The 25449-nt window shown below is 39.6% G+C and overlaps 1 protein-coding gene across 1 annotated transcript; it reads right to left on the bottom strand.

The window, feature by feature from the left end:
- Window positions 1-8426: 8426 nt before the first annotated feature.
- On the bottom strand, window positions 8427-17532 carry LOC146645424 (sodium- and chloride-dependent GABA transporter 1-like). The gene is made up of 15 exons (XM_085393247.1): window positions 17258-17532; window positions 15855-16238; window positions 15524-15655; window positions 15250-15350; window positions 14992-15101; window positions 14702-14834; window positions 13916-14050; window positions 13719-13822; window positions 12999-13123; window positions 12704-12816; window positions 11912-12043; window positions 11579-11681; window positions 11176-11276; window positions 10845-11012; window positions 8427-10699 (listed from the first exon to the last, which is right to left on the bottom strand). Exons 2-15 carry the CDS (start codon window positions 16084-16086, stop codon window positions 10259-10261), a joined length of 2130 nt encoding a protein of 709 aa, XP_085249373.1. The 5' UTR covers window positions 16087-16238; window positions 17258-17532; the 3' UTR covers window positions 8427-10258.
- Window positions 17533-25449: the final 7917 nt, after the last annotated feature.

The following is a 25449-nucleotide window of genomic DNA, read 5'->3' as shown; positions in this document are numbered from 1 at the left end:
TGTGCTGGAGGGACATTTACCTCTATTTTGAGACTAAAGGGTGAATGTAAAAAAATATAATGCACCAAAAGAGCTGAAGCTGTTCATTTTTCAGAATAAATGCTCTAAAGGAGCAAACACTTGCCAGTGTGCCTTGATATGTGCCATGACATAAGTTACATTTGATACATAAAGGTATACATGCCATGTATACAACATTTTTTCTCAGTGTCTATCTTCACAGTGAGCGTCAGCTGATTTAGAAGTATTTGATCCCCTCCAGACAGCTGGGATCAGCAGCAGTCCTTATCTCTGTTAACCCCCCAGTGATGGAGAGTGGTTCACTGGTCCAAGGGAACAGAGTGGCTGGGCTATCACTGGCCCTCAGCCCGGGGGGAATGAGCAGGTGAACCAGGAATAAAAGCATCTTTAGGACAGAGCACATGCTTGCAATAGTGCATAGCAGACCATAAGTTGTGCAGCTGCAGCATCAAATGAATTGCGGGGGAATGGGAGAGGGCAAGGCTTCAGAGTGGGTTTGCCGCTCAAACTGTTATCACACCTGACAGTGTCTGGTTTGGGATCCAGTGGTGCACGCGGCATACGTAAGCGGCTGGTCATCTGTAAGGCAGAGTGATAGGGTGTGACGTGTCACACGCCACATTAAGCCCAGCCAGAGGATGTGTTTGACAGACCACAGGAACTTACTCCAGCTTTGCCTTGACTCATATTGTCAGACCTACTTGGTAGTTCCAAGTTCTCATGTGGAGCCTTAATCAAATACAGACTTTGATTACAGTTTCATCCATGATTTTTATTTACGTTTTTTTGTGTGAATGTGATGTGTTCATGATGTCATATCACAATGATACCTTATTTTCTTAATATATCAAACAGCTTATGGCAAGACTATACAAGTTTTGGTTTAATATGCCTCCTTTAAGGTAAAAAGAAATTATCCAAAATATGTAATTTGTATGTTTAAACATAAAAATTCAGTTAACTTGTAATAGAAAGAATAATTGTTTTAATTTTAGTAATCGACTAGGTGACGTGTATAAGTTTTTACCAGTGAACAGTATTTTCAGGTGGCAGTCATGGGTGAATTTCCTGGTAGGCCAGTCCCTGGCTGCTGAAACTAGCTCTTGGGGAAGAAGCCTGAGCTAGTGCACGAGGTTCAGAGATATCATCTGGATAGATTGCCCTTGGTGAGAGGTGGCAGAGGTGTGTACACTAGTATCCCCCCAGTTCACTGCCTGCATGTTGGGATTTTCCCAAGTAGATGAGAAAGTGGCTTCCTTGCACTAGCTCAGGCTTCTTCCCCAAGAGCTAGCCATTGTCTTGCTGGGAGACTTCAATACTCATGTTGGCATCAACAGTGAGGAACAGCCTTCCTGATCTGAACCAAAGTAGTGTTTTATTATTGGACTTTTGTGTCAACCACAAACACAGTTCAAGCCATGCTCCACTCCTTCATTGTTTACCAGTAAAAATATATGAAACGTTATAATATGTATTTTATTTTTTAAATCACACATTTATACTTACATACTCAAATGTTTACAGACACCAAGCCTCCCATTTTACTGCTGTCTACAAGTTTTGATATATGTGTGCATGTTTTAGGAGTAAAATTATGGTAAAAATGACTTTTTTTCATGGTGCTCAACAACCATCTCCATAAAACTCCAATATTCTAGCGAAATAGAATTTTTTAAAAATTGTGTTTTGTTAAATTTTTACATTTTTGTTTCTGAAATGTATGTCAAAGGTTACATTTTGAGCCATTTGTACCAAATATTTAGACAGATAACGTATCATTTTGTAATCTAAAAAAATATCTAAAGGATTTCGACTGTTTTATCTGATTATTACATAAGTAAGGGGCCAAGCAAACAGACGCAAACAGGTAGATTTACCACCGCTGAAAAAAAATCATTGCTTACGTTGTTTTTTCTTTACTGTCAACTTTGACAACAACCAAAAGAAAAGTGTTCTGTAAATTACACATTCAATAACCAATTACAGTCACTGTTATGAAAAACAAACAAACTGATAAGCCTGTGTAGGACTGTGATTCATCAGTAAGGGATTTCTTCAGCGTGACCATTTTTCTCCACCTAACCTGTCATGTGAGCATGAGATCATTAAGTCCTGTCCACATATTCAATGATAAGTAATAAGAAAGTTAAGAGATCTCCAACCACGCCCTCCCTAACCAGCACTTGGATTGATTATCAGAAACTAGACAAGGAACCACTAAAGGACACAATATAAGTTAAGCTTTTAATGAGGTGCAGTTTTTATTTATACTCAGCTACTAATGGTAATAAAATAAATAAATAAATCAAATGCACATTCTGCTGCTTTGCTATTACAACAGCACAAATCCTCAGTATTCCTTAGTTAGTTAAACTAGCATGTTGAAGAACTGAGCACTGATTTTTTGTGTGTGTGTGGATTTATGCTGTCTCAGTTGTTCTGTGTCTTCCTGTAATCTCAGTATTGTTTTGATGATGTTGAGATCAAGCCTCTGTGGGGGCCATGCCATCTGTTGCAGAACTCTCCCTTCTTCTTGCTGAATATTCTTAAAATCTCAGGCATTAATGTATTCAAGAAACTTATATTCATCTATGATACTATCTACAAATGGGGAAAAAAAAGTCTAGCTTATGCTAGACTTATGCTACACTTAAGTTTTAAGTTAAGAAATCTTAGAAACTTACAGACCTTGTGCAGCTTTTGGGTTTGCACTAATTCTAAAAAACAGTTGAAATAATATTTGTTCTCAACACTGTTGAGCTTAAAGGTAGTTTTGACCATAAAAACTGATGATAAACCATAATAAATAAAAAACAGTGCTACCATCTTCTACATATAATATAAACAACACTGACTTTGAGGGAAAAGACCAAACTTATGTTGATCCAAGAAACCCAAACTATGACTGAACTTTGGCTTTAGGCAAATGCATTACTATATCTGAAAAAGTAAAAAGGAACATTATGCTTGTTTTTTTTCTGTCTCCACATGTCAACATGTTTCTTTTGGTTGAATAGAGGTTGGTTCCGCTGTTGATGTGTGTCTTGTGAGGTAACACCAATGTACCCTGTTTGCTCCAGTGCTTGGCTTTTTCTTGACCTCATTCACCTCTGCTGCGCGTCCATTCGTCTGCTCTTTGGGGTGTCTTACCTGTCATTATTTAGCTAAAGGGAGGGAGTGTGCAGAGCCGAGGAGCCCGAGGTGAGGACGACAGACTGGGCAGGCCGCTGTGGCCCAGCCTGGTCCGACTCACTCATCTGTGAGCACAGTTCCCAAACCTCTCTGACAGATCAGAATAGAAAGCATGCACCACATCATAGCTGTGATTCACTCCAGCCTCAAGTCCAAGCATGCCCAGAAGACCCTCAGCACTCTTAATCATCGTGTGCGTATGTGTGTTTGCGTGTGTGTTGTTTAAGGAAGCGAGTGAGAGAGACAGGGAATGAATGAACTTGTTTGCATATGACAGTGCTTCTATAAAAGTTGCCTGTGTGTTTTCTGTATGTCAGAAAGAGTAAACAGCATCCTAACAGGCCCTCAAAATGTCTCCTGAGAGCACAGCACTGTACGCGTCTCATGTGCTCGCTGCAGTTTTCGGCTCATATTTGAGCGAGGATGGTATTTATTCATATGTGGCGACTGAAATTTCTGTGTCTTATTCTGCACAGTTAAAATGTGCAGTCAAGGGCATAACTACATGAGTGAAAATGTCATGCAACTGTAGGGATAATACATGCAAAGCACGTGTGGAGGTCAGTTGGCCACATTTGCATATAACAATGTGCCAAAAATAATCAAATTAATATTCATTTGCTCTCACCAAAAACATAGACATCCCGACTGGGATTCTTGCCTGTAATATATCCAAATCACATTTAAAAGAATAGAAAAAGTAAATCATATAATCCATTACCTTGTTTTGAAGTGAAATAACAATAGCTTAAGGTCATGCTATGAGCTTTCCTTAATCACCTGCTCGTTACTTTCCACTTTACTTTCAGGTCCCAGCTGTAATAAACTGAGTAGACTCAGCCAACATCCTGAGGAGTGAAGTGTAAAGTGTGTGCCTGCGTAATCTGACAGAACTTATTTAGAATGCAGGTCTTTACTAAAGCTGTGCCTGAAGCAGCTGCCTGGTCCTGTCTTCACACTTAACAGGAGCGTTTGTACGTATTCTCATACAGTAACAACCCCGTACACACATGCCGATGGAAACACACACATGCATATACATGCTTTTCTATTTTATGCAGAAATTACTGTATAAATAAAGACATAATATTCATGTATTACTATGCAAAAAATGCAGTTGTGATAGAAAAAAGGATGCATGAACGTGCAGCGCTGCAAGTCAGTGTGGGTTAAGATCCTGGAGATTAGCTTCACAGTAATGAAATTCAGTGGAACACAGGGTATGTTTCCTCTGTTGTCATTTTTGTGTAAGGGCAGAAAAACAAATAACTCCATTTGATGCTGGAAGAGTTTTTCATTTGTCAGCTATTATCAAAGTCCCACAGCAAAAACTCCAGAATAAAGAGGCCCAGGGTAGATCACAGGCCCATTTGGGTAGGGAATCCAGGAGAAAGCCATTAGAGGAGCTTCACTGGAGAACTAGTATTTCCTCCCACTGGCTTCACATCAGACCACAAGATTGTGCTCAGCACCCGCTGTGCGTGACATCCACGCACAGCAACATGTGAACTGGGAAATGTTTAGCATGAACTATTCAGTTTTGTAAATTAGGCTTCTCTAAAAATAGTTAACATTAGAATACAGTCGTTCAGATTTTCTAACATTTTCAGAATACTTAAATATATACATCTGTATATATTTAGACACACACACACGCATTTGGAATTTAGAGTACTTCACATTTCTAGAATGGGAACGAAAGAAAAGATTGCTGTTTGGTAGATATTTTTCTGCACCCTGATTTTTTCCCTCAGTGTTTCACTTTGCATATTCCTCGTCCTGATTTGCATTCAGTTTTTGACCCAGGCAGTAATCTACAGTGACTCCCCCATAAGCCTCTGGCACATTGGGGAGATGTTATAAGCTGTGACAAAAGACGAGAAGCACTAGAGCAAACTGAAGGTAGCAGGGATAGTCTCCTGATTAGCTGAACGTGTCCCTAAATTCACTCTCACTTATAGAGATTCATATTAATCATAGCTGCTTTTTTGAAGTCTTCCTTCAGTCAAAGTGCTTTCCACTGTTTGGGTTACACTTGAAACTACTTTTTTTTAATATTATTATCAGAGGTGATGGCTTTTGTTGCACAAATATACAGAAGAGAAATTCACCAGTATAAATATTTACCTTAGACACCATGTTGGGCAAAGACGTTTCTTTGCATTGTAATATTGTAGGTTTATGAGCTGCTACAGAAGCAATTCAAGGGTCTGCATGAGTTCCAGAGAAATAGGATTTGTTCATTCAAACTTTCAGATATTTTACAGCACACTTAAAAATCTCTAGTGATACGTAAGACAGGTTAACCATTTTGACCTAGCCTCCAGAGCATCTGTACCAAAACTGCATGCTCTGTTTGCCTCTGAGCTTTGAGCTATGAAATATTTGCTGTGTCATGAGAACAAATAATGAAACAGCAAAATCTTTGGGAATCCACCATTTCAGATGTCTCAGAGTGTGTCCATTAAACTGACATCTTTCCCAGGTGCAGTGCATGAATGCATGCTTAGTATGCAAGCAGCAGTGCAGCTTGCGTGCATGGGCAAAATGAGACGTTGGATCCTTAAAAGTAAATTGCTAAACAAGTTCATTTTAGCAAGGTTCATATTCATATTGAGAAAATGGAGCCCAATTAGCATACGTGCAGAGAGGCTTTGCATGCTTGACATCCTCTCAGCCCCTCTGCTGGAAATAGCCATGCACACAACATCCTCTGATTACATTGATATGTAGATTCATGCATCTGCAAAGATTAGTTATTCATTAATGTATTTGCTGTGAATTCTCGTGTGAGTGTACCTCAGCCAGGAGTCTGGGGCAAGCCAAATGCATCTAAGGAAAATTGTCACAAATGATCACACAAAATCCACAGAAAAAAAAAATGCAGGTTCAGTGACCCCACAATAGAATAAATCCATATGGGCGCTGTGATTAAGAAAATCCTTTGGCACTGGGGTTAAAAACAGAGGAAGTATAAACATAATTATCAGCCTTTTCATCTTCAACGCAGAATTGTTTTTTCTTGTTCAAAGTGGGCTATGAGGATTAATCATTGCCGTCTGTGTGAGTTTATAAGCGGTAGCGTTCTGTCATCCTTTCATAAAAGCATCATGGATCACCAGTTTTCTTCTTCAGTGTCCTCTCTTGCAGCCACACTGCAAGCACTTTTTAACTTTAAAAATAGGCTCACGACAGAGAGTGCCAAGGAATGCTAAATAACAAACAACGTCCCCTTGCTCAGATCTGTCCACAAAATGGAGCCGATCAGCACAGAGACACCGTGCTCCACATGACAAAAGAAATTTAAAAAAAAATACTATCATGTCTTTAAATGCTGTCTACTTCAAATAATGTGTGCAGTATTCTTCAAAAACCCTTTAAATACGGAGTCACAGAGGGCCGTACAGTGTCGTCCTCACTAGACTTTGGCGGCGTTTCCTTTATCTGCTTGTTAAGACCAAAAAGAGAAAATTGCCTGATTAGCAGGGAGAATAATTAAGAAGAGGCTGTTTAGGGAGTCAGCACCAATTTATTCATCAGAGGAAGAAATGCTAAAATAGATGTTATGCTGAAACAGGAAGAACACAGATGAGCTGTTAGTGCTCTATAGACAGATCTATGCACAAGTGGCCACCACAATGAAAATTTGTGACCTAATCAAAATCTTATTGAGTCATATTTTTAATCATATATATATTTTTGGTGAAATAGATTCGACAGAGCGATCATTTTTCTAGATGTCACAATGATGAAGTCACCTGAAGTGGCAATATGGCCGAGATTCCTTTGCAAAAGATGGAAAAAAGAGGATAAAAGTCAAAAAATAGTTCAATTGCTATGTTGGAAAACAAAAATGTCTCGATTTTGGACCATAGTCATAACCCCACCCTAACACCAAAATCCCATTGTTTTGTCTTTTTTCTTTTTTTAAACATTTTGCTGGAAGCATTGGTAATGCAATAAAACATTATAAAGTTACATCTGTCACTGGGGAAACTGCAGAAATTGCCTGCCCTAACCAAAAGCTAATTGTGTTCTGCTAGATTGCGCCTAACTAATAAAGAGCTCCTTCTTCCTGTCCTCCTCTGCCAAAAAATGATGATGCACCTCTCTTTTGGACAGAAGACATCAGTTTGGGTTGTCTCAGTGGTGACTGGTTTTGATAGGTAATGATGTTAAATTGCACAACTGGGAATAAAGGAGGCTACTAAGTCATCCATCAGTGGCTAGTTTATATGAGCTGCGATTAGAGGCATTATTCAAAGCCTAGTCCACTCAAACAGATAGCTTTCTATCCCTGACCTGCCTCTTTTTCTCTCTTTGCTCTCTCGCTCTCTTTCTTACACACACACATGCACACACGCGCACATGCCCACATGCACAGTTTGCTATGAGCTACTACAGGGGACAAGTCATTCTTTTATCCACGGCGAGTCATTGTTGTGGTGTCAGCTGGTGCCGTCTCTTTTATCACACTGGAAGCTAATGGAAGCAGCAACTGTGGTAGGTGGGGGAGAAGATGCAGCCGCACGCGCACACACACGTGCACATAAATACACAAGGAGCCGTAAGAGGTTGGGGAGATGGGGCGGGTGGGGACGGCAGGCCCCGGGGCAAGAGTTGTTTTGTGGTGATGTTTTTCTTGTTTGCTGAGGCCTCTCTATCAGCTTGTGTTTTTGACACTCAGTAAACCACAAGGAAGGGCTTCAGTCAATTTCGCTTTTGATGTGTAATTGCTTTTTATTTACTTTTTAACTGTAATGATGTTTAATTTTACCCACATGATAGAGTTAAACTGGATGTCATCTTCAGCCAAAGCTACAGAAGCAGCTATTTTACATGTCCCACCTGGTCTCATTCTAAAAGAACAAAAGATGAATGCAGCTACACAACACTTCAAGCCCCCCCCCCCCACCAAATCCATCCATGTAATTTTATTGGTTTCACACTTTCTTATATCTTTTGACTAGAAATGCTCTAAGGACAGGGTTTATTTACAAGCGAGGGAACAACAGCCAATTACTGCAGGAAGAGTCAGTGCAGGATGTTTTTATTTATTTATTTATTTTTTTGATAGGATATTTGGAGTTGACCTAATTTTCTGGTAACAGTGTTACCAGAACCACTATTTCTTTCTGCTTGTTTAAAAAACAAAAGCTATAAGGGACATATGCCAGGCATGTGTTGTATTTATATTTTCTATAACTCTTTATTTTTTCAGTCTTTTTCTGTTTGTAGAACATAACAATCGTGCTTTATCATGTGACACCATTTAGATACATATCATGTTTATATTATGTTTTACATTAGGCAGTGAGACAGTTAAAAATATACAAAACAATATTGTTTTTTACTAGACATAGGTTCTATTTTTAATATAATCGTCAGCATCTTCATTGTCATCATCATCATCATCATCATCATCATTTCGTATATTTCTGTAAGATATGTGCTTTAGCTTCTGTGATCAAAATATTATTGCAGAAAACAGCAACTCAGTTTTTTCAACATTTAGACAATAACTTCCAATGTATTACAGACATTTACAGTTACATGTTTTACACAGTACAGTTTTACAACAAACTTCCAGAGAAAACTGTGGTAGATTAACTTTATACAAAATTCACAGGACATGAACTGTAGCCATTTCACATTTTCGCTCAGTTGTTTTGCTTTTCAAAGTAAACATGTGCTGTTCAACCAGATGCCTTTCATAGTAGCTGCCATAGAAGCAAACTAACATTGTCTTGACACACCATGGCAAAACTCTGGTAAAATTAAAGCTTATGCTTTTTCGGTGGTAAAGCAAAGACAACATCAACAAAAAGAGAAACAGACCACTTGCTTAATGGCCTGCGCTTATACACCTACATATGTATTGCTGAATACATATTGATCAAACTATATTTGATCAAGACACACAAAGAAAAAAAACATGACTGTACTTAAACACAGAGTTGGTCCAGTTTTTTTTTTGTGCTAGCATACAAAGTGCTATTTTGTACTTCTGCCCAGTCATGTAAACAGACTATGGCTTAGTTGGAATTGGTGTACTGGCTTAAGGCCTACTCTGTTTCTCTTCTTTTGTTTGTCAGGAGACATCTCAGCAGTATTTCACTGATGTTCCTGAGGAAAGCATGCAAAACGTAAACAGGATTGACTGTCAGCATTAAGGGATAGTCGATGTTTGTAAATCGCTTTTTGAACCCTGTGCTTTTTATTATTATCATCATCATTATTATTATTATTGTACTTCTTTGTACCCTGTGCTTTACCAACCGAATACTTAATAGCATAGTTTTTGCTTTTGTCTGCCTATTGATTTTGGTCCTCCATCACAACACATATAGTATAAAACATCCTAAAAATAATTCTAAAAATGTTTTGATCACATAAAAGTTTTCTCTCTTTTTTTCACTGAAAAAATGAAGGAAAAATAACAGTCTCTCTCACACACATAATCTTTTGCAACAAATACTGGATCGCTCCAGAGCTCCTTAACATGAACTTCTTATTGGCATTGGGCTTACTCAGAGCTCCCCGTTTGCCGTGTGGCCATGTTTTACCTCACAGAGAGCAACATTTGGAAAAGAGACAACTGTGTGAGGTTTAGAAAACATCCACAAAAAAAAAAAAGGAAAATTGACGCCATCCTTTGCACTGTCAATTTTGTTCACTACTTCATCTACTATATTCACACGGAATTTACTTGATTCATGAAGATATTCAACAAATCTCTAATCTATATCTCTAAGTTTTTTTTCTTTTCTCACAGTATTACACAGTATGTTTACATTTTTTTTTTTTACCCAGAATTATGCTTGTATTTGTGGACACTAACAGTCTTTGATATTGTTTTCGGAATGCAAACCAACAATAAGACATCGTTGGCTTGGTTTTACAAATGCAGAAAAAAATTAAACATGGTTTGAAAATCGGTTTTGATCACATATTGCCCCTGGAGGTAGGTGAATCAATTATAATCTTGGAAGTCCTTTGTAATGTTCTCTTTTGTCTACATGCTCCATGAGGGTTTCTTTGTTGTCTACACGTTGGCCTCGGCATTGGTCAGGTTAGAGGTCGGGCTTGTTGGGTTCGGGGGGCTGACGGGCTCTGGTGGGCTAGTTGGGTTGGGTGGTGGGCTGGTTGGGCTAACTGTTGTGGTGGGAGGGTTAGCCGGACCAGTTGCGGTAGTGGTGGTGGTGGTGATAGTGGTGGAAGGACTTGTCACAGGATTCACAGGGCTAGAGGCGCTGGCTGGATTAGCTGGTGGAGGGACAGCAGGTGTCACTGGGCTGGTTGAGTTGACAGGAGCTGGACTGGTGGGGCTGGCGGTGTTCGCAGGAGCCGCGTTGGCTGGGCTGGCAGCACTGGTTGGATTGGCAGGGCTGGACAGGTTAGCGGTGTTGGTTTCCACTTGCTGCTCCGGTCCATTTTCCTGAGGTCGCCTGACAACTGCAGGGGGCTGAAGCATTATCCGAAGTCGCTGGGAGCAGAACACGTGGTGAAAATAATTACATAAGAGAAAGAAGATACTAGGTTACAGAGTGAAGCTAAAAACCTACAAATAAAAGCTGGCAAAATCTGTGCTGTTTACCCAGTGACCCAACAACAGATGATTTCCTTCTTACCTCTTTGTAAGTGCCCTTGAGCCCGAGATACATGTAGATCATATATCCTGGTATGAGAATCATGGAGGACAGTGCCATGAGCCAGCCTACTCCCTGACCCCAGCTTGGGAACACATAGTCTCCCATTGTGAGAGGAACCATTTGTACGGCGCTGAACAAGAACACCCCCTGTGGGAGACATGAAACCCTTTATGCATCCTGACACCACTGACTACAGGCAGCGCTGTCTTAGCCTGACATGGCTGCAGGCAGGTAATATTGACTTTATTTATTGTTTCATTTTTCATGTCGTGACTTTAGATGTACTGTTCTGTTAGTTCGGAGGACTCACTGCGACAATGAGAGGGGTGAATACAACCCAGCACAACTTCCACCATATGCAAGGCTTGTAGCCAATCATCTCCTGGATGTTGTCATAGAACTTGTTCACACCTGCGAGACAAATGAATCTATGATCAAAATATTCATATCCAATTTATTTCAATTTGCCCCTGGTCTGCCATGCATGATGATGAGGATGGTGGGGTGGAACACATGAGTGCTCGTGACCTTGAGGCTGAACGTCGCTTGAAGTTGTGCACATATCTTTGGATGCACCTGAGGCTTTCAGCCTTTCACATATTAGATTTTTTTTTTGCAAACCTATTTTAAAATTGTAAAAAAAAGAAAAAGAAAAAAAAAGAAGCTTATTTTGTTTCTCTTGCTATGTTTAATGGAACATTCCCGATACACACCGTAGCACCAGGATATGGAGATGCATTCAAAGAAGACCAAGAACAGCAGGGACATTCCACTGGCAGAGTAGTAGTCGAACAGTTTGAACACATAGATTCCTCCCTGGTTACAGAGAAATTGATAGGTGTTATTGAAAACTTTATGTGCAAATATACTCTAGTGCTGTAATCAATTAAAGCCACTGATTAAAATATAAATTGCCTTTTGCATAGTACATAGATGCACATGTTTTACTTGTATCTTTTAATAATTTTTCTCCTTTCTTTCACTGATTTGTGTAACGTAACGCCATGAATAGTCAGTGGTAATATGAGAAAGATGCCCTGCTGTACCTGCGTGATGTTTGAAAGTCCAATCACATAGGACACCAGACAGACAACTGCGATGAAGAGCTCTCGTCTACCTCTAAGAACTCTGGGAAACTCATCCACCAGAGCAGTGATGAAGCCTTCAACAGTGCAGAACTGAAGGACAGAGTCATAGAAACAGCATTAGGGATAAGTATGAATACTAGCACTTTTTTTGCACTTTGCTGCTTTTATATTCTTTAATGTGGGTGTTTTTAAAAGAACGGATTTCTACGTTTTGCAGAGATTTGCAGTTATATAGCAAAACGCATTCTTTAACAGAGAACCTTTATTTAACTGGTTAGACTAACAAAGAACCGCAGTGTGCAGCAAACCATGGGACAAAATCACTAATGTAATCTTCTGAATGACCAAGCATTCACTTCTTGGATGCCATTTTGGTAATAGCTCTTGTATGCAAAAGCACTGTTGATATTAGAATAGGGTTAAAATTAGTCTTTTACTTTGAAGTGCTGATGCTCATGGGCACTGTGTAACTGCATATATGGTGTTCAAATTTCTCTAGCTTTATTCAAACTGAGCTATCATATATTAAGAGAAAAAACACACGCACACGTAAAGGGACCTGCAGGCAAATGGAGGTGATAAAGTTGCATTAAAAATACTTGACAGCCAATGTCAAAGCCCAGCTATATCTGTCCACAAGAAGCAAATTGCATGCTTATCATGCAGAGAGCAGGGGTGAGCTGCATGATATGTACCTGCATTTAAAATATTTAGGTCAGCCCATGAGCAGATCATCTCCAAGCCCCTTACCTGGCTGTCTATTCCCAGCATGAGCAGCATGGAGAAGAACAGAATGGCCCAGAGAGGGGAAACGGGCAATTGGGTTACAGCCTCCGGATAGGCCAGAAAAGCTAAGCCAGGACCTGGTTGGAAAACAGGAAAAATCATATTTCGTCAGGGTTACTCTCACAGTATTCTGATAACGACATGCATACATATTCACACAGAAGTGTTGACTGATGCTGTTCATCAGTGAGCATCAATGACAGTGCAGCTTTTTTGTGCAGACGCAGAATCATTACAGAAGAAAACAATCTGTAGTTACCTGAAGCTGCTACATCAGCGATGGGTCTCTTTGTCACATGTGACATGAAGCCAACAATGGAGAAGATTACAAAGCCAGCAAACATGCTGGTACACGAGTTGATGCAGCACACAATGATGGAGTCTCTGGGGAGAGGAAATGTAAAATACAGCTTGTGTCAAAGACTTAAATTGATTAACTCTTGTGCTTCTTAACTGATCTTCTCTGAAAAACCTCAAAATGAGGTCATCATTGTTACCTGTTCTTTTTCATTGTAGTGTTTTATATATATATATGCAATATTTCTTAATTGTGAATGATATAAATATATTTCCATTCAAAACCTCACATCAAACATGACCATTGTCACATTTTTATAGATATAGATGTTGTAGAAAGCTAGATCCGTTTGAATCAAGGGCACAAAATGCACAAAATGAATGCAACTATTTTTTATGTAACTGATTGTTTATGTGACCCAGAACCATGGGGCTGCTGGAGAAAACAGGCTTTGCAAGAATAGTACTTTTTTTTCCTCCAGCACACACACCAACAGAAAGAAGCTGCCTTAGATTTTTATTATATTCATGCCAGGAACTGACATTTATCTTATAAAGTAGCAACAATTTAATTACTTCTATCTTCAGGTATTGCAATTTACTCTCATATATTAAATTCAGCAGCAGTCTTTGTCGTTGTCTCAAAGATTACATCCTGTTCATGAATCATCACCAGTCTTACCTGTAAACATTATTATTGAAAGGGTTATAACTGCCTAGAGCTATAAGTGACCCCAATCCCAATCCGTAGGAAAAAAAGATCTGGGTAGCTGCATCGAGCCATACCTGAAAAAAGGAGAAAATAACTGCGTGAGGCCGTCATCTGCTCACTCAGGCATGCAGTACATGGGTATGAATCATGTAATAATATGTCATTACCCCAGATTCTTTGAGCTTTTCAAAGTCAGGGGTGATATAGAACAAAATTCCTTCTCTAGCTCCAGGTAGAGTCACCCCACGGATGAAGAGAATAAACAGCATGAAGTAAGGATATGTGGCTGAGAAGTAAACGACCTGAAAATGTAAGACCATTATCAGCAGGGTAACATCGCTGCATTTTAACAATATATATGATCCATAGATTTATACATTTTCATGAGATCTGTAAAGTTTCTGTAGCTTTTCCGAACAACAACAACAACAACAAAAAAGCAAATGAAACTTCACTTACAGCTGGCCTGTTTGTCTCTCTGAATTTCTCACACAGTGTAAGATATGTGTGTGCAAAGCATGGGGCGATGGGGGATGGGATATTTTGTGACCAAACCAAATATTATTTTCCACGGTCATGTGATAAACCTCACTTTCAAAATGTGGCACCCCAAGAGAGGGAATCTGCCCCAAGTAAAGGGAAAAGATAAAGCCAGATTCTTGCAAGCGGCTGTTTGTTGCTCTACCTATCACAAATCCACATGCAGGATAGAGGAAGTGTCAGGAGTAGCAGAATTAGGGGAGCCACCATAAGGCAGAGCAGGATTAGTGAACATGAGTTTATGCTAACTCCTCTCCTATTTTGAAACAAATCTGGACGATACTGATTGCAATTTGAATGATTGATGAGCTGATATTAAAGTGATTAATATTGCATAGCTCACATAGTGTTCCACTTTTGGAATCAGCATAGCATCAGAGGTCTTGGGTAACCAAATCTATCAAACATCTTACCTTTCCTGTCCAGCCAACCCCTTTCCAAATACAGAAGTACACGAGGACCCAGGCAATAGCTAGCGTTATTGCCAGTGGCACTCGAAGCTGGCCTGGTTTCTCCAAGCCATCAGTCATTTGATGCATGTTGCGCCTATAAGTCAGAGGAAGCAACAATAAGACTATTATACACACACAGGGAAATAACCATGCAGCAGAGGAGGCTGCCTTTTATGTAGCTCGGGGAAGCATGCAGGACAGTTTAAAGCGCTGCTGTTGTGAAAAGCAAGAGAAAGCAGTCAATATCTTACTCCCAAAACTCCACCACTGCACTGGTGAGATTGGTGGTGTCTGCAATGCTGTAGTTTGTATAACATCTCTCTGTGTTCCATTCATTGTTACATGAGCTCCATGGAAGTTCCTGAAAAATAGAAATTTGCGATTTCTTTCTCCATGACAAATTTAGGGATTACCAGTTTCTTGCAGATATTGCAGGCTACATTCCCAATGAACAACCTTGCTCTTATCTTTCCTTCAGCTTTAAATGAAACACACTGTATAATACTTACAGTGGTGAAGGAGTTGTACAGGTAGTAAATGGCCCAGGCAATGATTATAATGTAGTAAATGTTGAGCCAGAAGGACAGAACAGCCGCTGCAAGGCCCACACCTGTCACAGAAAAATGAATTAGCCACTATACAACTATTATTGGATTTGAGTGTGGCCTCCACATATAGTGATGGCCATACTTATTTCTTATAAGCATCAACATCATAAATATTCATGCTTTTTTCATCAAAGTAAATATTTTCTGGTTACCTATAAATATTCTGTTCATATACCTTTAAACATAGGAGCCAGTTTCCACACACCAAGCCCTCCAATTGATGTGTATTGACCGAGGGAGCATTCCAACAGGAACAAGGGGACCCCAGCAAATATAAGGGTCAAAAAATAGGGAATTAAGAAGGCCCCTGGATGGACAAAAGGAGATTACGTTATGCACTTACGAGTTATCAATTTTAGGCTAAAATTGCCTAGAGTAAATTAATTACATGGCGATGATTTAATTATTTTTATGTTATCAGCACGATCACTTTGGTCAGTTCGACTATGTGTATCATAGAACTGAATGATACATGCAGTTAAATTAGCTGTGAAAATAATCTTTACCTCCACCGTTTTTTCCACAGAGATAGGGAAATCTCCATACGTTTCCCAGTCCAATTGCATAACCCACACACGACAGAAGAAAATCAAATTTCCCCCTCCATGTTTCTCTATCAGGCACCTCCTTTTTCTGCTTTTCGGGTTTCACGTCCAGTGACTTGGGTTTGTCATTATTAGTGGCCACCTCATTCAGTTCTGTGACTTGTCCATCCGTTTTGGTGCCGTTCGTCGCCATGTCTCTGGATTTGGCAGAGGTCCTGGCAGTCGGACGGGAGGCTTCAGCACCAGTCCACGTAGACAGCAGTTTCGCGGTTTTTCGACCTAACCCCTGGACCAAATGTCTGGAGATGAAGCCTGTGCGCACAAGGCTCGTCAGTCGTCGTTAACCTGTAATAGAGTAGGCTAATTGATTGTCTCTTCAAGGGAGCGCAGAAAAAGTGGTTATTTAATAAGCAAATATGGACATGTTATACTCCCGGCAGGTGTAATAAAAGAATGGAAATCAAATATAAACACTGTTTATCTCTGATGTATGAATATGAAAACGCAGACTAGCGAACCTCCCGATCATTTGGCACCCTGAAGAAAAAATTTCCATTTATGTCAGACTCAACAAACAACAAAAACCATCGAGGGCAAAGTCATGCTGACTTGCTCCAGAACTAAAACACAGACGGTAGATTGCACATAAATTAACAGCATTCAAAGCCAGACCAGCAGACATGGAAGCCTAAACAATATTTGCAATTAATTATCCAGCAAATATTATTAAAAGATACCGAAAAAAATATTTATAAAAAAAGCAAACAAACTTGGAGACAAATTACAGGATCCAAAACACACACATAAGCGCAAGACGCACCGTAGCGATAGCAAATAGCCTATGAGATCTAAGCACAGCGAAGTCCACCAATTACCACCTACAGATTCTTAACAGTTAACCACGTAAAGAGCTGAAAGCAGCAGGGATACAAAATAAACCTCTCAAACAAACTCGAATGCAAAACGCATTGTAGGGACAAAGGGATCTCCAATGCGTAAAAGCTTTACGCACCAGGCTGCACAAATTCCTACCCCAATCTACCCGAATAATTGAGAACCTTGCGCGTTATTAAACGCATGAAATCGCGTCCTCTCCACACTTGCAACATCCAAATGACTGGCATGCAGCAATCAATACACCATTTAATTGGATACAGCGCGTAGGTTCAGAGATCATCGTGCAATTTACATGAATCCCAGCTACATGTCGCTAGCCCCATTCAGAGTTTAATCATTATCACATGATACGAAAAATAATATAAATAAAAATAATAACCATGCTTTAACCAGCATCGTTTGTATAGGTGTTCAAACACGTACACACGCACAGACAGACGCAAGAATTCAGCACCCAGTTTACTCACAGTCAATCTGTGATCTGTGCCGCCGAGGATACGCTGCCTGCCACAAATCTCGGAACGAGGTATCCGTAGATTCCTCCTGTGGGTGAAGTTGTAAACTCCCAATATTTCTTGAAACATAAATAGATTTTACTTCCATTAAAAGACTTAAAGGGACCATGCAGCATTAGAGGGGTCCAAGCAGGAGCTGTCCAGCGGGGAGCAGTGCTGAAGACCAGGAGGATGAAGAGGAGGAGGAGGAGGAGGAGGAGGAGGCTGAATCAACACGGGCAGCAGCCGCTTCGCCTTGTGCGACTAACATCAACAACCAGAGACTCAACTCCCATCTACACAGCCTCAATGTCATCTCAAAGTCGCCCCCCCCACTCATCCTCCTCATCCTCATCTATAGGCTGCACTGACATCGCACTTGCAGCCTGTTTGTTTTTATTATTTCAAACGATTTCCCCCTTTACATTTTAATTATTGTTGTCAAATAGGTAATCACATTTTTTTCTTTTTGACTATTATCCCCCCCAAACAAGAAGAGCAACTTTGTAAAACACTGGCTGAAATAAAGATTTCCCATTCACAATTATTCCTCATTTTAAAAGCGATAAACTGCGATTATTTCAGAATTTTATTCAGGTGGCAAAATGAGATTTTGGGATCTTCTGCTCCTGGCTACACAAAAGATGACCCCCCCCCCCCTCCCTCCACATTCAGATACACACGGAAGGACCCCCCCCCCCCCCCCCCCCGCACTAATAAATCGAGGTGCAAAATGGAAACATATGGGGGCTAATATAAGCAACATTATCTGCTCCAAACGCGTGTATTTGGAAGGGGAGGCCAGTTACCGGCTGTCTGCAAATCTGGCAAATTGTGATAAAGGGAGCCCGTCAATAAAGGGAGGGAACATTGGCTGGTTGTCTAACTCTGCCTGTAATCGTCCAAAGCCCGACGTCTTCCACAAATGGGGGGATGATATGAGAAGAATAAACACGTGGACTATAAGCTCGCAATTAAAAAAGAAAGACTGAAAAAGAAAAAGGAAAAGGAAAGCACTTAAAGATTAAAAAAATGGTTTGGGGGAACTATTAAACACGTGGAACAGCGAAGAATGGATCCACTCGTAGTAGGTTTTTAATTTTTCTTTATTCTTGGTTCTAAAGTAAACCTTCTGGAAGTAGAAGACAAGAACAAAACATCTTTGTGGAACAGCTTGTGAATTTAAAGTGCAAAGGTAAGTAAATTACATAAATATAGGCCCACTTGTTAGATTTACTTCAATTTTAGGAACAACTTTGTTTTCTTTAGCTTAGCTATTTTTCTTGCGTGATCAGTGATGTCACGTTGGCTAATCCTGCCTGTCAACTTGAAGGCTTTGTAGTTTGCCTCCATGCTTGTAGTTTGCTTTCATACTCCACACGTGCTGACTACTAACACTTAGTTCCCTGCTGCAGAATTTGAAAAATGTTTCATGTGACAGCGCTGAGGTGGAGGGAATACAAGCGGACTGTGGAGCAAACTGCTGGAAATGCTCTGGCAGAGAGATCAGGAGCAGAGACTCCAGTGTGAATGTTCCTATCACAGGCTGAGAGGGCACCAGATGGCAAACCAATGAGGGGTGAACTAACCTACTAAATGATACCACATTAAATGCAGCATTTAAAATCCCATCTGGGTTGCCGTCCCTGCGGACATGGAGTGTGAAACATGACACATATTTATACACCTGCTGATGGAGCACACAGGCATGTCCAATAGGCTGGTGACATGCACTCTCAGCCAGCTGACCTCCTAACCCCTCAGTTTTGGTTTGATTCAGCTCACTGCCCTTTTCACCAGCCCTTTTCATCAGACTCTTAATTTCAGCCAGAAGCCTGTATTTGGCTCCAAGTGAATGCTGTGTGTGCTCCATTAGTTTGGAATTACTTGTCCTTTCTTGTAATGGCTTTTAGAGTACGTGAGTGAGATTGAGGCTTGGGTTGCCCCTCTTTACAGGCCCACTGGCTGTAAAATCATTTAAATGTTAGGGAGGTGTTTGCAGAAGGATGCAGCCAATGTGCAATTCACTTAACACTGTTTGCTTATTGTCATTTTTCAACCCTGATGTATAGATGTTTTTTAAATTGACACCTTAGATATGTGCCTAATGCATTTCAAATAATGTATAATTACTACATACTTTGGAAAATTAAAAATAAAATATGGCCAATTCTTCAGTTCTATTAATATAATAAATAATGGAAATTTTTAAAAAATAAGAAAAATATTAAATCAACAATAAAAAAAGAGCACTTAAATGTTTTGTTTAGGGTTTTAAATATAAGGTTTTTTTTCAAATGGGTAAAAGCATTAAAATTTAATGTAAACCCTTTTTTTAATGTCTGAAACAGTGCTTAAATACTCTCCCGAGGATGAGGGCAGGTCACTCCATTTTCTATGTTGGTGTCAATACTGTTTTATTAACCTACCTTGAAGTGATTGTTTTAACTGCCAGGTAATCTCTATGCAATTCTCTGTTTTGAAATGCATCTTCATGGACTCATTTTTCAACACCCCTCTGCAATTTGAGGCCACAAAATGAACTGATTAGCATGATGATTAGTCGTTAGTATGCTAATCATAAGCAATTCACATATTTTATTCATATTGTCGCAGAGTTGTTTTTCTCCTTCTGCTGGAATTGTGTACACTTCCCATTCTATGTTTATTGTAAACATGCAAGTCAGTGTGGTAACTTGCTGAGAATGTACAGTGGAAACGATGGTTTTACTTGTAGTGTTTTTAGTTTAGTGGGGTTTTTTTTTAAGCTGCAGTGTCTAATAAGGACGGATGAATTCATTCATTGGATTGAGGAAATAAAAACAGGGCATCTGTGATGTGGATTGCTCCTTGTGTTCAGCATCAAGAAAATGTTTTTAAACGACCACATATATGTTGCAGAAGAAGAAGAAAAGAACGTTTCAGTCCAATTTTAAAAACACCGAACATGCAATTCAAATATATATTTAAAAATCAACATAAAATATTTATAAATCCTTTGTTTTAACACCAAGTCTGTCTCCTACAGGATATTTAAAATATAAGTCTGTCTTATTAGGTAATCCCTGTAAGAGTTGTGCTGTCAGAAGCCTGGATGTGCAGCCTCTTCTCACCTGCTGTCTCCCTTTTCAACAGCCTGTAACCATGATTGCTGCTGTACATTTTTTTTGGACTTGTGTAGTATAATATCGATGCAGTACCACTTGTGTCTTGATCATAGAGGGACTAGCCTGCATGTATTCCACTAGGGAAGTAATGCATAACTGAATATATGCTCACTCAGTATTTCTGTGTAGAGCATAATATAATTTGATCTTCCCTTCCAGGAATGATTTATTAAATTTACCTTACACCTACAGACGCTGCACAGAGATGCTTGAGACTTCATGTACACAGTTTCTTATGTTTTTAGCCACCATGTCAGAATATTCACAGTACACAGCCTCTAAAGATACTGGAATTACTTCAAGGCTTGATACTCGTATTTGTCTGTGCTTCCTTAGTATAGCATTTGTTTAGCATGACCTAAATTGCTGTGAAGTGAGTGCCTCAGCAGCTCTGTCTTGCCTCTTTCTTTTTTTTCTTCCCAACATCTCTCTTTCTCTCTCGCTCTTTGTTTGACTTCTTTTTTCCCTTTACTCTCTCTCTCTCACACACACACACAAAAATATGTATATATACCCCCCCCCCCCCCCCCCCACACACACACACACACACACACACAGACAGACACAGACACACACACGCACGAGATTTACAACCAGGCAAAACAAGCTGAGGGAACATTTTTTTGGTTGTTTAAATGTTTTTTTTTCTTTTCTTTTCTTATTTATTTATTTATTTTTTACAACAAACAGCTTTTGCCAGATTATTTACACGCGTAGTAAGTATTGTGGGATGTAAGAATTATTTATGTGGGCTGACTAATGAGATTTCAGCAATACTGAGTGAAGCATCTAGCAAATTTGCAGAGCTTTTGTTTTGTTTCTCTTTTCTGTGTTATTTCCCCTTATTTTACCTTCCTGGAGGGATCAACTGTGCAACGCTGTAAAAGACTAGCTTTTTCCTCCTTTGGGATTCAGTCGCTGCGTTTGCCACTCATTCAAAAGAAATGCTGTTTCCACAAATCCATGGAATTAGATAGTCATGATTTAAAAGACATTCAGCCCAGCTGCAGCTTTAACATGTTTGGCATCGACCTGTCACCATGCACCGAGCAGGACGGAGACAGGTACTCATGCTGATGTGTTGACAACCCTGTGTGACAGCCAGCACACGGTGTGGATTTAGTAAACATATGACCTCCATGATAACCAGTATGGGGGCACTAAATCGCTTCAAATTTTGTACATGCGTTGCTAGGCAACAACATAATCGGCCTCCGTTTCTCCCTCCTTATATGGCTCTCTACTGGGATTGCTGTACCTCTATCACTGAAAATGGTTAATTAACTTCTACAAAAAGTCCATTAATGGTGCAGATTAGGCTTCTGAGGGCTAAAAAACACATCTAGGCTACTCAGAATTACACTCCAACATACAAATGCACGGCCAAGATTAAAAGGACGTTTGAAACAAATGATCCTAGACCCATGAGTTTGACTGTATTCTAGCAAAAACAGCTTCAGTCATTGTTTTAAATAATATGATCAAAATTGAAAAGGTTATTTGGCACAGGACATACTGGTTTCAGTATACACAGCCTAATTTCCAGACACTTACTACATATTTAAGCGATGAAATGAGAATTTACAAGAAATGTTACAATAAATAGTCTCCTTTAATAAAAATAAAAAAAAAAGCACAGAAGAGCAGCATTGTTTGCCCACTCATAGCCTGAATTTAAACTGTTTGTATGAATGGAGACATAACATACATCGAATATAGATATAACATATTCTACATTGTAATCATTATATTATAACTATTTGCTTATATTAGTTGTTTATATAACATTGTCTGTTGTTTGCAGCTGAATCTTATCATTTCTGCCATATGAATAAAAAAACCTGGCAGGACAGACGTCACTCTTATTAATTCAATTGGCAGCATATGTTGTTATCTAACCCTTTTCCTCACTCTCAGGAGAGGGCTTAATTGGATACATATCTATGATGTAAGACTTTTACCATTTTCCCCAAATTTACCTTAAAATAGATCACAACAGATTTTTCTACTCTTCACTTTATGTCGATATTCTATATTAATGTACAATCTGAAAACATTGTATCTAGTGATACTTTTAATATTTTGGAAGCCTTGCCTTTTTCTCATTACCATAGATACATTTCTGAAACAATAGTCCGGTCTCAGATTGAATCATTTTATATATCTGCCCACCTGAGTTTCGATAAATGACATCTTTATATGTAAACCACACAAGTGAGTCAAAAGCACCCTGAATTATATACCGATTGTCTCTATCTTCTTACTCTTCTTGTACTTTCTTTGTGCAATTAGGAGTTGTATATCAGCTCCCATAATCTTTTGCTTAGTAAGGCTCTCTGGGCATTACATAATTCCAAACAATGTTGCAGAGCGATAGATGAAAAATAAATGTTTATAGGATTAACACAAGTTGATTATAAATGGATGGCAAATCCACAATAATCAGCTTCCTAAATGCTGAATAATTATTACATTAGGAGTGTTTTTTATTGAAGGAAAATATGCAGAGAGCATTTCAATATACACAAAATTAAACCGCTACTATGAGTGCCCTGCACACTATACAGATTTAAAATCAAATTTATTTGAACATCAGCATGACTTAACAACAGCATCTTGTGGAAGTTTATATTGTAAAGACATTACAGTATTAGAGACAAGATAATTTGGTATGAGCAAGCGTTTGGTAACAGTGGAGAGGAAGAACTCCATTTTAACAGGAAGACTTCCACCAAAACCTTGCTCAGGGAGGCGCAGCCATCCGCCATAACCGGTTGGAGGTAACAGGAAAGAGAAGACACAAAAGAGGAGTGTGTAAAGAGACCAGAAAAAACAAACAGGACCAAAAAACTATGGGTGAAAGAAGACAAAGGTTATTGACATGCAATTAATGGTATACATACATATATGGAGCATGAAAAAAGGGGTGTGGAGAAGAAGCAAAAAATAAATCATGGGAAGTCTTCCAGCAGTCTGAGCCTGTAGTAGCATTAAGCAGTGGTTTAGGGTCACATGACCAAGCCCTGAGTATTATCTTTTTTCAAAAGGAAAAATTTTAAGTCTAATATTAAAAGTAGAGATGGTGTCTGTCTCATGAACTTAAAAAAGGAGCTGGTTCCACAGGAGAGGATACTGATAGCTGAAGGCTCTGCCTCCCATTCTACTTTTAGAAACTCAGGAACTATAAGTAAGCTGCAGTCTGAGAGCAAAGTGCTCTATTGGTTTGATGAGGTCTTTAAGATATGATGGGGCATGATCACTCAAAACTTTGTGTGCGACTTTGCACATGCCTAAGGGAAGCATATATAAGAAGTACCAGCCCTAGCACAGAACTTTGTGGCATGCTGTGCTTATATCAGATAGATACAATTCAAACCAATGCACTGCTTTTCCACTAATTCCAGTGGTATGTCCTTGTCTCACTAGTAATTTGCTGCACTTAGATTTTGCAGGACAAATACAGGTCTAAGTCCAGTATCTGAGGCTATGAGGAAATTAGTAGTAGTGCTTCATGCAGTGAAAATAATCACATTGTTTCTTTCCAACAACATCTTTTGAGACATTTGGAAATAAAATGAGGGTTGTGAATCGGTCTGTAATTGTCTAAAAGATCTAAACAGTATATAAGAGGTCTTAAATATGTACTGAGAAAACAGTCAGCACCTTTTGGGGGGGTGCAGCTTGAAGGTTAAATTGCTGTATCATGCAGCATGTTAATTATTTGAATAGTTTGTCCTTGGTTAGTGTCTAAAGCCAACCTTGATGAAATAATTACCCCCACCCTTACTTTTTGGTATGTAAATTATGCACTGGTGTCATATGTCTCTGTGCAAAGCTGGCTAATCACATATTTTACACCTGAGAAACCACCACTGAGAAGGAAGTGGCAGTTTCAGTGCACATAAAACATGTCTGTGTGAGGTGTGGGGAGCGAAGGGAAACGAAAGGTCCATCATCAGCATATCCAAATAGGAAGGAGCCACGACATGGAACTCTTTAAATGGAAGCTTTGACAGAAGCCTGCAATCCTTTCTCACCACACTGCCCCTGCTAATCCCCTCCATTCAACCACATCACTATGGAAACTGTCTGGATGTTTCACCCTTGCCGCCTAACTTGTGCCATGCAGCCATGTCGGCCACTGACATGGAGGTTGTGCAGCAAAATGCTGGCTGTTCACTGTTTCCCTACACGCCACAGGTCTCTATGTGACATTACATGCTGCTAGACTTATAGTGATTTTTTTTTTACCCAGGAAAAAGAAAAATGCTCAAGAAGAGACAGCAACTGCAAGTTCAAAGCAGCGCAAGAATAAGCACTTCAGCCTTTAAGAGAAAGACAAAAAAACCTTGGCTGTATGGTGCGGAGTTCAAGGTGGTTGGAGCAAATTTTCATATTGCTTGCTCCCGATACCTATTTCATTTCTTTGACTTCCTCTGGCAAAATTGCAGGAGAATATTTGTCATGGTTTTAAAAGGTTTATCAGCTTCAAAGCTGAGGGAGCTGGTCGTCCAACCCATCAGCGAGACTACGCAATCCTTCCAGCGCTGACAAGAATGGGTTAGAGCATGTGGACAAAATTTCCCTGCTAAGCCCCCAATTCAGAGCTTTTACATAAAGCTAGAAGAAGCACATTTGCATTTGCCATTGACGTCAGCTTTAATCCATCCCAAACCACTTCTCCAGCCCCCTCAACATCTCGGAGAAGAGCTTCGGTAATTGCTAATTACAGGAAAAAAGATGGTTATAATCACAAGCACCAACGGTCTGGTCAGTGCCAACGCCTGTGACCTAAAATCTGCTGAAATCAGCTGTAACACAGAGCTCATAGGTGAGCACAATCTTAAACATAGGGAAGTATGGTTAAGGCTGTGCTTCTTGTTTAGTTAAAGCAGCAATTCAGCTAAATCTCACATTCATGTATCTTGTGTGTTGCTGTCCTCTTACCTCTTTTTATAAAAGTGCCAAAAGCATACCCCGGACATGAATTACCTGCTT

This window comes from Rhamphochromis longiceps, linkage group LG20, assembly GCF_057381845.1.
Source record: "Rhamphochromis longiceps isolate RC_006_pf linkage group LG20, R_longiceps_female_GT1.1, whole genome shotgun sequence".
NCBI classification, from domain to species: domain Eukaryota; kingdom Metazoa; phylum Chordata; class Actinopteri; order Cichliformes; family Cichlidae; genus Rhamphochromis; species Rhamphochromis longiceps.
This window is presented reverse-complemented; position numbering and strand designations above follow the sequence as displayed.